This window comes from Argentina silus (genome assembly GCF_951799395.1).
Source record: "Argentina silus genome assembly, chromosome: 18".
NCBI lineage: Eukaryota > Metazoa > Chordata > Actinopteri > Argentiniformes > Argentinidae > Argentina > Argentina silus.
The window spans coordinates 8,363,929-8,375,370 of NC_139672.1; the positions used below are offsets into that span (position 1 = coordinate 8,363,929).

Below are 11,442 nucleotides of genomic sequence, written 5' to 3' on the forward strand. Positions count from 1 at the left end.
GTACGCGCGGCCGAGACGTTAGTAGGGACGCATGGCACTAGAGGAAGACGTGGGGGAAGAGAGAGAGTTATTGATGGTGTGAGTGTGTGGGTGTGTGTGTGTGTGTGTGTGTGTGTGTGTGTATGTGTGTGTGTGTGTGTGCGCATGCTTGCGTGTGTGTGTGTGTGTGTGTGTGTGTGTGTGTTTACACACATACTGCATTACTCCAGGCTTTAGCCTAGCCATCAAATATCGACATATTCATAAACCCATTCATATCCATTCAGTTCTAACCCTCCCCCCCACCTTGCTGTACGATGACATCACTACTGGGCATACTGCGGCAGGTCCCCTGGAGCGAATACACCGTCACCACGTAGGGCCGGCCGCACGCCAGCCCTCCCAGACTGCACTGGGTGACGGTGGAGTTACAGTGCAGCCGCTCGCCCGTCCCTGTGGTAACGACGGTGTCGTAGCTGGTTCCCGGCGCGGAGACGTTCCAGCCGACCGTCAGGACGCTGGTACTGCACGCCACGGCCGTCGTCACATTCTGGGGCCCGCAAGGAACTGAGGGAGGGAGGGAGAGAGGGAGGGAAGAGAGGGAGGGAAGAGAGGGAGGGAGAGAGGGAGGGTTTGTTTAATTATTTGGAAGTTATCAATAGATCAGAACACAATGCCTTGTCAGGGATTCATGACTAGACAATCAAGTTACCCTGTTAGGATGCACACCTACATAACTACTGTACAACCACACACACACACACACGCACACGCACGCGCGCATACACACACACACGCAGGCACGTAAACACATGCACGCACGCACGTAAACACACGCAAGCACGCACGGATGGAAACACACACACGCGCATGCACGCATACACACACGCACAGAAACATACCCATCCCCACACACACACACACACACACACAGAAACAAACCCACACACTCTCCCCCCTCACCCCAACACACCTGAGTCCATGGTGATAGGAGCAGACACAGAGGGGCAGAATCCGTCGTTGTAGGTGACAGTGACGTTGTACTTCTGTCCACAGCGTAGCTGGGGGACTTTACAGTTGTTGGCGGTTGAAGAGGTGCAGCTAAGCTGGCCTCCGTCCTGGTCCACCATGACTGCCCTGTAGGAGCCCGTCGGCTGGTGGTCCTGCCACACGATCAGAGCGTGGTTGGCGGCACAGTCCCTGTGAGCCTCGATCTGGGCCGGAGGGCAGGGGGCTGGAGGGAAAGAAGAGAGGAGGAGGAAGGAGATAGGAATTTGTGATATATATATAGTACCAGTCAAAAGTTGGGACACACCTTGCCAAGAGTGTGCAAAGCTGTCATCAAAGCAAAAGGTGGCTACTTTGAAGAATCTAAAATATAAAACATATTTTGGTTTGTTTAACACTTTTTTGTTTACGACATAATTCCATATGTGTTCCTTCATAGTTTTGATGTCTTCAATATTAATCTACAATGTAGAAAATAATAAAAAAAAATAAAGAAAAACCATTGAATGAGAAGGTGTGTCCAAACTTTTGACTGGTACTGTATATATCTATTTTTCAATAGAGTGTGTGCATGGGGAGTTAATGGATGCATTACGACGGGCCTGTCCTCCCGATTTCTCCCTCCACCAGCCTCCCCTGACGTATACAGTCTATAGACCTACAACCTACCCGTCTCTATGGTGACCTGCTGGCTCAGGGAGCTGTTGCACTTGAGGTTGGTGGCGACCACGGTGGCGGTGTAGGTCTCCCCGCAGCTCAGGCCCTGGATCAGACAGTTGGTTCCCATGGAGTTGCAGCTACGCTCGGTGCCGTCCTGATGCTGGGCCACGGCGATGTAAAACACGGCCCCGCGGCTCGACGTCCAGTTGAGTCTGGCCGAGACCTGGCTGCAGTCCACCGAGGCTGACACGTTGGTGGGGGTACAGGGGACTGGGGGGGGGGGTTGGGGGATTGGGGGGGGGGGGGGGGGAGGCAGATGTTTAACTCATTTAGTGCCACGGGTGAATTATTATGTCACCCCATTGTCAACATTGGCGGGTGAGTTTATTCACCAAAAAAATGCAGAAATGATGACCGCTTCATTTTGTTTGTTTGTAGCCAATCAAAGCACTGTTGCTAGGTAAACACCACAGAAAACACTTGCCACTTGAACACACGCTTCTGAGTGTTTCCGAATTTTTTTTGGCAGTTAGTTAGCGAGTTTAAATGGAATCCCAAAGACACTGAAAGGCTGTTCTTCTGTCATTTCTGTATGACTTCATCATCGTCCATTTGACCAGGCTGTTTTGTGAGTCGACTGAAGCGAAGATACTGCCACATAAAAACCTGACGGCTCATCGTTTTGGATCCATCGTCTAATCTCTCCTCAGCGGTACAGCGGTAGTAGTACTCACCGGTCTCTGCCACCTCTCCCAGGACCGGCTCTGTGGTACAGTCGTCATCGGAGGCAACGATCCACACGCTCAGGAATTCCCCACAGCTGACGGCGGGCATGGCACAGCTGTTGGTGAAGGAGCTGCAGTTGTAGTGGTCTCCGTTGTTCCCGAACGCCTCCACCGTGTAGGAGAGAGCCCCGGCGGCCGAGTCCCAGGTGGCGATCAGGACGTCGGTCTGGCAGTCCGCCGACGTCTTCACGTTGCTGGGGACACAAGGGGCTGGGGGGGGGGGGGGGGGGGGTGGTACACAGATTGGTTGTACATAATGTACACGGAATACACGCACATACACACACACACACACGCCGCCACACACACACACACACACACACACACACACACACACACACACTGCGCCACACACACACCCTCCACTACTCACAGGTCCTGATGTGTGCACGGTCGCTGACCCCGCTGTTACACTCTGTACTGACGGCGTAGACGGTGTACTGGTAGGATTTTCCGCAGCCCCCGTTGGTGAAGTAGCAGGCGGTGTCGGAGGTCTGACACTCCAGCACCTCTCCGTCCGAGGCCAGGGACCTGGCCACGTAGTGGGCTGTGTTGTTGGTGGCCCCCCAGCTGAAGATGATCACGTTGCTGGAGCACTCGCGGTAGGTCATGAGGTCCGTGGGAGGGCAGGGGACTGGAGGGAGGGAGGGAGGGAGGGAGGGAGGGAGGGAGGAAGGGAGGGAAGGAAGGAGGTTAGGGTACGTGGTAGGGTAGATGTTAGAGGCCAAGGGCAGGGGACTAGGGAGAACAAGGAAGGGGGGTTAGGGGCTAGGGGACATGGTAGGGCACATCCTAGGGGCCTAGGGCAGGGGACTAGGGTTAACAATGCAGGGAGGTTGAAAGCTGACATTGTCCGTAAACAAAAAACGAATGTCTCTGGAAGAAGAGGGCATGTCTTAAATGGGACAGGAATGTGAAACTGGAAGTTATACTGGGCAAGATCGTACCATTTGTTTATGTTCCACCTCCATATTCTCAAGTTTCAACTCAACCTATTTCTCCATTCTCTATTCAACGTACGTATCTTTGTATTCTTCCTCTATACCTTCTAGGTGTGTGTGTGTGTGTGTGTGTGTGTGTGTGTGTGTGTGTGTGTGTGTGTGTGTATATGTCTGTCTGTATGTGTGTGTGTGTGTGTGTGTTTGTGCCCTAGTCACCAGATCACATGTAGGAATGTGTGTGTGTGTGTGTGTAAGGGGGTCAACGTGTGGGTGTGTATGTTGTTTAGGATGAGAACGGAGCATAGGACACCCTGGGAGGAATAAGGATAGTTGCTCCTCTGGGAGCACTAAGAGGGATCAGTTGAGGGATCAATTGTTGGCGCCAAATCTTAAGTATGTCCTGGGGAGGAGGTGTGTGTGTGGTGTGAGGCTGGGTCAGATTAAGATAGAAAGACAGATACGGTACATAGAGAGAGAGAGAGAGAGAGAGAGAGAGAGAGAGAAAGAAAGAAAGAAAGAAAGAAAGGAAAGGCGACAAAGAGATATGACACAAAGAGACACATGTGGACAGATTCACGTGTAGCCCTGCTCCCTCACCCGTCTCGAAGAGGCTGGTAGAGTTGGAGATGCTCTGGCAGTCGTCTGAGATAGCTGTGACTCTGACCTGGTACTTTTCTCCACATTTGAGCATGGTGATCTGACAGGTGTCTGTGTCAGAGGTGCAGGACAGAGAAGCCCCGGTTCCGTCCGTGGCTGTGGCCCTGTACGTGTTGGCCCCGAACACCTGTCCCCAGGTGACAGTCACCATGCCGCTGGAACAGCTGTAGTCCATCGAGATGGACGACACCCGCTTGATGGCTGAGGACAGTAAAATGAATGGAGTTTATTCCATCGAGTCCATATCTGTCTGTCTGTCTGTCTGTCTGTCTGTTGGTCAGTCAGGTCTGTCTGTCTGTCTGTCTGTCTGTACATCATTCTGTCCATCTATCTGTCTCTCTCTCTTTCTTTCTGACTATCGGTCTGTCTGTCTGCGTGTCTGTCTGTCTGTCTGTCTATATGTCTGTCTGTCTGTCTGTCTATATGTCTGTCTATATGTCTGTCTGTCTGTCTATATGTCTGTCTATATGTCTGTCTATATGTCTGTCTGTCTATATGTCTGTCTATATGTCTGTCTATATGTCTGTCTGTCTATATGTCTGTCTATATGTCTCTCTGTTTATGTCCATCCTTTCCCTCACATCAAGTCTGCAGATCAACATGACTCACTAGAGGTAGTGTGTGTGTGATGACTCACTAGAGGTAGTGTGTGTGACATTGGAGGCCTCCCCAGGCACCAGGAAGGAGTTGACAGAGGACACCCCCACAGTGTAGGTGGAGCAGGGCTCCAGGTTACTGATGTCCATGGCGGTGGCGGCGGTGTTATGGATGACCGGAGAGACGCTCGGATCATCGTCGTCGCTCACCCTGACCTCATACAGCAGTACTTTGCTGACCGTCTGCCAGGTCACTCGGGCTGTGCTCTTGCTCGTCGCAACGATAGTGACGCCCCCTGGTGGTTGGACCACTGTAGGGAGAGAGAACAGGGCGTTTAAGTGGTGGGAATATAGAAATACTTAGGCTACTGTAGCACAGGGAGATTATAGAGATAGAGAATATAGGGTTGTTTGAGTCAGACGATGTAGCGATAGAGAATAGAACTAATATTGAAATCCAGATTGACAGTCGTTGGAAAATATCTAGGCTTATTGATAATAAGTTAACAAACTACACTGTCTTTGTAACTTTTTTTCATGATTTCTGAAGGTAGGCTACATCAAATATATGAAATAAGATAAAGTTGTTATTATATCTTAGGCTATTTGACAGACTTACATGTAGTGACTGTCCTGATTCTGCTGCTGGCCCCTAGGCCGGCGCTGTTGGAGGAGAACACAAAGCAGTTGTACGATGTTGAGGGGGTGAGATTATCCACCTGTCCGCTCAGTGCAGTGAAGCTGTTGTTGTACTTCTCGTTGTTTAACAACCCGTCCACGACCAAAAAATACTCGTCCGCTCCAAAAACGCTGGACCACACAAACTTGATCGAGGTACTCGATATTGATTTCGAAAAGGTGATTTGCGATGTGGCAGGAACTGAAAAGAATATAATGTTATAAAGAAGCTTACCTAGAGAGCAAGAGTTGGCCCTAATTGTAGAATTAAATTGGCCAAATGATTGGCTCTTAAAGGCAACATTACGCAATCACTGAGCAGAGCGCACTTACCTGTTGTCGCAATTTGCTTGTCAAGGCACACTACACGAAAAAATTGAAACACTTTCACAGTTACTTCATAAACATTCCCTGGCCGCAGTCCTTGGACCAGTTTCTGTGTGCTTGTCTTAGGGAGCGTCACCACAACTGGCGCAATACTTGTTTCGTTTACAACTCGCAAATCCAAAAAATAATTCGCCGCCCCAGTAAAACTGTTCCATTTTACGTTCAGTGTCGACGCTGAGGGGGACGTTATTGATGTGATGCTACAGTCTGAAAAATAGAACATAAAAACAGTGAATTAACAGTGATTTAAAGCTGTTTATCATAAGCCATTATTTGTTAAAGGTTGTAGCCTACAATGTCATTCAAGAATAGGAGCATACTATGAAAATAGAATTTGAGTGAGGTTCACACCATCACTTAATAACCACAAATCACAGGATTTGTTTAACCAATAACTTACATGTAACAATAACCATATCAACATAGCCAGTTGACTAGATTCAATTCATTGACAGGTCATCACTCAAGAAATCACATCACTATCACTTTATCTATTGATATGTAAACACTTGATGGACAAAACAACACTTTTGCATTCATAAGACCACAATAGAATTAAACTGTATTTTAATACTTCAAAGGACCAAGGTGAGATCAGTGAATTATAGTATAGCACAACAATATCCCTCTATGAAATATTAATTTGATATTAACACCCAAAAAAACTCAACCCCAATAAAATCCTCTCAGAACACTCACCTGCCAACGCATGCTGTATCTGAAAGAGCAAGAAGAACAAAAGTGTGAAAATATGCCCTAGAAATCACAGCTGGTTTTAATACCCCAAAAAAGAAACATTTGAATACACATAAAGGTGGGATAGAAAATAAGTCCATGGTTGATTACCTGTGTCAAAGATAGTAGGATTATAGGCAAACATAGAGTTCCCAGCTTGTCCATGTTGATTGTTGAGGTTTCAATACGTTACATCCATACATGGGAGCTGGACACAGAAGCTCATCTGGAATCTTCAGCGGAGGCGAACAGGTAGATGAGCTGCCCAGGAACCAATCAGGACGTCCCAAATGAGGAGAGGTGGATTCTCCACTCCCGAAGCCTGTGGGCTTATGGAAGGAGAAGGAGGAAAAAGGTATGTGTGTGCATGTGTGCATGTATGAGCGTGTGCATGTGTGTGTGTGTGTGTGTGTGTGTGTGTGTGTGTGTGTGTGTGTGTGTGTGTGTGTGTGTGTGTGTGTGTGTGTGTGTGTGTGTGTGTGTGGGAGGCGTGGTATATTTTCTTTCCAGTAAATTGTGTAGGCTACTATCATATGATACTGTATGTTAATGTCCTGCTGTAGTTACATCCTTTTGGTTTGGTGACAAAATGTGTTTCCCTGTTCCTAGTAATATCCGAAACATCCGTGTTGAGAACCCATCTATCAAGTGGTTAAATTATGTTGTCATATTACATTGACCAGTCACAGGTTGTACTCAATTTTTTTTTACTTTGTGTAATTGTTGATTTTTAGCTTCCTCAGTCCCTGAGAAGCAGCAAGGGTATTCCCACCCTCTCATCCTTCCCATGTGGTCAATAGCTTTTTGGTTCCTCTTGTTTTAGGATTATACTTCTGGAGGGATCATGTACTGTAAATTACAAAGATTTTGGCAACAAGAAATCCAACAATAATCTTCCGCCTTATTGTGAGTGAAAGGCTTAGAATAAGCCCATATTAAAAAAATGAAGCATCTCTTTCATGTCTCTATTGAGTAGGGTCCAGATACAGAATATGGGATTTTGAGGTTGATTCATTCATGGGGAACCAAAGACCAAAGTACTCAACGAGCCATTAGCTTCTGTGAGTAGGGATGGGATGGATGAATGAAGGGAATTATCGGCAGATCTCATTTAATCTTGACTGGCCGTCTTTGTCAGAAGACAATAAGGGATTAAGCGTCCATTGTTGTTGACTTCTCTGAGTTTGAGCTCCAGAGTCCAGTGTGAAAACGAATATGCCACCTCGATTGAGAGGCTGAAACTCAAACCAGAGTAAGCCGCTGTTAACACAATACATATAAATAATGTTGAACTGTGATTCGGGCCACAGTGCTTTGATTTGGACATAGATACAGGTTCCACTCAAAGTCCCTCTCCCTCTGTCCTTCTTTCTCCATCCCTCTTTCTCTGTCCTTCTGCCCTTCTTTCTCCTTCTTTTAGACCCAACCTCAATGGCTTAAGTTCTGTCTTTCACAATCAGTGATACTGTATTACTGACACATTTGGACTGAACCCACACCCATCACACATCAACAAGGAATCGTAGGCTTTTCCCTCAATACACCTTTGAGGTTTTTGATGTGAAAGGTTTTCTCCAGAAAGCCTCTAAACATTGTCTGTTTAAGTATTTTCACTTCAATGTAAGTTTCCAGGAGAGAAAAAAACTTCTTTCCAGGAGAGAAAAAAACATCTTCTAGCTCAGTGTCACGTTCTTCGATGACTAATGGATCACATATAGTGACATGGATTATTTTAAATAATGCGTACATGCTGTACAGTGTATCAAAATAATGAATGTTCTATTCTATGGACATTATCTCAGTGAATGTGATAGTGTCTTGCGTGTAGCGTTTTGTAAAGGCCTTGACAAAGCAGGGAGCTAACAATAGGCCCACACCTCACCTCTGTCCCTCCTCCCTCCCTCTGTGTTGGTGTTTGTCTCTAAGCGATATGAGGTATTGCAGCAGTGCCTTTGTGAAAAGGCCCAGTGCTATGCCATGCATCTCCTCATAGGGAACCATATCTCCTGGGTGAACAGGCCCAGTGCTATGCCATGCATCTCTCATAGGGAACCATATCTCCTGGGTGTCAGATAGCTTGTGTCCTGCGGTGTGACGGCTCCACATGTTTGGCCCCATGGTTTCTGTCTCCCGTGTGGTGTCCTTTCATCAGGTTAGGGTTGATTTTTTTTTTTTTGCTGACCTTTCAGAAATAGTGTGACGTGGCAGTGGTTTTTGAATGGTTATTAAGTTAATCAGGATGTTAATACGTCATAATAAAAGAGTGGTTCATAAACTGTACGCAGTTCAGGGAGACAAGGTGAAACAATAAATGAAAACAAGCAACATGTTTGTCTTCATTCTGTCATGAATTACTAAATGGTTGGATGAATACCAATTAATTCATAAAATGGCATGTTATTACATGGTATTGGTAAAAGTAAGCCATGTTTTTCTCTTGAATACTGGAATAAAATTAGTAGTGTAATTATTGACACCACTCAATGTTGTGTTGCAAAGGGGTGTGTTTTATTGTTAAAAAAGTAAGTCAGACAGGCAACAATACAGAATCTATCCCCAGAAATCTGATCTGACGTATCTTCCATAGGACATGTATGACTCCAGGCTAGTGGTGGTATGGTGGTATGTTATCTAACTGCTCCACTTTCACAGTAACCTACATACAGGTATACAACCACCACTACAACCCAGATATACACAGTACATACATAACAACCGTATGGAGGCTTCTTACTTGGGGGAAATCCTATCGTCTTTTTTTTTAATTTGTATATAAAAATGATATCAAATACATTACATCGAATATGTTTTTATCGGGTTTCTCTTGCTTCATATTGAGTTCATTTGCTGACAGAATCACAGAATCATTCAGAAAAAGAAAGAGGATTTCATGATTTGACTTTTCTTTTAGCAGCAGTATAAATGTTGTATAAACCACAGCATTCACCTGACAATAAGATATAATTGTGGGAAAAATAAAGTAGATAAAAATAGGGACCTGAGGAATTCTTGAAGTTTTTTCACTTGTAGTTCCATCCCCCAACATCAAGAGGGCGACATAGCACCCTCTCACACCGTTGTTGCAGGTCCATAAGACTCACAATACTTTAACCAGAATGCATATCAATTTATCTTTGAACAATATTCTTGGGGGGATGTCAATCATAGCAGGAAATTGAAAGTAAAAAGTGTGAAAATCTGTTGTTAACATCCTGGAGTGTGAAGCATAAGCTTTGAAGGACTGTACATGTTGATAATATGACAGGTCAGGTGGTCAAGAATTGATCAGGTCCTTAGATATAAGTGCTGAAATTTCAATATAGTACTTTTAAGTCGTTTTATCTGTAAGGAACTTATTATTTTTCAAGTTTTAATATCACATAGAGACACTCATAACAAACTGTGTTACGTTTCATGAAATCAACCCTCTCCCTCTGAAGTGTAATTTTAAAAACCACTGATAAAAAGAATCAACTTGTCATTTATGGGACACATTCGACATAAGATGAAGTTGGAATCAGAAGAGAGGTACTACTATGTGAAAGAAAGAACGTTCAGCTGATATCTTCACAGTGACGGCAGATCCAGATATTCACTTCCTCTTGTCCATCAGATGGTTTTCCTACAAAACAGGATGGACAACAAAGAGACAGATCACTAGTTGTTATCTGTATGTATCTCTATGTAGTTGTTGTCCAGTCCATTGAATGTCAATCGTACTGCATGTACAAGGGCGTCTACTACTGTAAATCTGTGTTTCCTAAATGGTTGTTGGGGCCCGCTGGTGGGTAGCGGCCCGTCCTATTGGGTTTCAAGAAACATGACTTGCAAGTGATGCGTGACAATAACTTATTGTACACATTGGACACACCACTTTCATCTCTTTTCAGACAGAAGACACCGTACTGTATGTTAGTGTCACATTTCACCTACATTCACCTACACCTCTCTCAGTCAACTCCTTTATATGCAAATATCTTCACGTTCTCTTTCTCTCCCTCCACGTTTTATAGATATCCATCAGAACTCTGAGTTCCCAGAGGTGTGACTCACCTGCCCCTGAGAAGACTGTACCCCTCAGTTTCCCACCTCTATCTCCTCTCTCTCTCTCTTTCTCTCTCTCTCTCTCTCTCTCTCTCTCTCTGTTGTTCTACCAGAGCATTCACCAATCTATTCACAAAAGCTTGTCAGACACACTCACAATTTATGGATGCTTATGATGATGTTCCGAGACCTAAGTCCTTAAGTCCTGCAGCTACAGTACACAATGGACGGGTCTAAAACCTAAACAGCTTTTATTGAGTTCTTTCATATTTACGATCTCGACGAGTTTCCGATGTAAATGACAACACAATGAACGTCTGAAGAGTTTACGTGAGAGAGTTTCGGTCCGTTTCTTTGTTTTTCTTTTACAGTGACTGCAATGTGATATGATGTGAGGTTTAGTGAAATTTCATTCATACGAAAACATGACTCACCTCGTCTCATCTAGTCCACGCTTCTCTTTCCCCGATAGATCACTGAGGTAAAGAACCAGAGAGGAAGCCGTCGTAAAAACATATTTGTCATTAATACAGTTTATTATTTATTTACATTCACACAGTGTGTCATTTATACAGTGTGTCAATTCCATACGATTCAAAAGGTGTTTCATCGCATGGAACTCCATTGCAAAGACTTAAAGAATGCTTCAAATATTATTTGATAAATATTATTATTTTAAACGTCCAGGTTAGGTGGTATGAGTGGACACTTACCCATTCCAACATTGCTCCCGGAGCAGGACACTGTCCCAGGATGAGAAACGAGAGAGAGAGAGAGAGAGAGAGAGAGAGAGAGAGAGAGACGCTTTTAAGACACAGGCCGGCTACGGAATGCTGGATCATGTGAGATGCTTAAATTGTTTACGCCTGACGATCGCCTAGTCAGAAAGACAATATACTTATACTTATATACTTATACTTATATAACGACCAACCTACAAACACAAAGATACCCCCCCCCCCCACACACACA

At 45.1% G+C, this 11,442-nt stretch overlaps 1 protein-coding gene across 1 annotated transcript in view; it reads right to left on the bottom strand.

Moving 5' to 3' along the window:
* Window positions 1-9,980: 9,980 nt before the first annotated feature.
* fndc7a (fibronectin type III domain containing 7a) overlaps window positions 9,981-11,442 on the bottom strand; it is a gene marked incomplete at its 5' end in the record, with an annotated part of 13,706 nt that continues 12,244 nt past the window's right edge. The window contains 3 exons of the mRNA XM_083690499.1: window positions 9,981-10,048; window positions 10,905-10,946; window positions 11,184-11,213. Of these exons, the coding sequence (XP_083546625.1) occupies window positions 10,915-10,946; window positions 11,184-11,213 (62 nt within the window). The 3' untranslated portion in view covers window positions 9,981-10,048; window positions 10,905-10,914. The remainder of the gene's footprint in view (window positions 10,049-10,904; window positions 10,947-11,183; window positions 11,214-11,442) is intronic.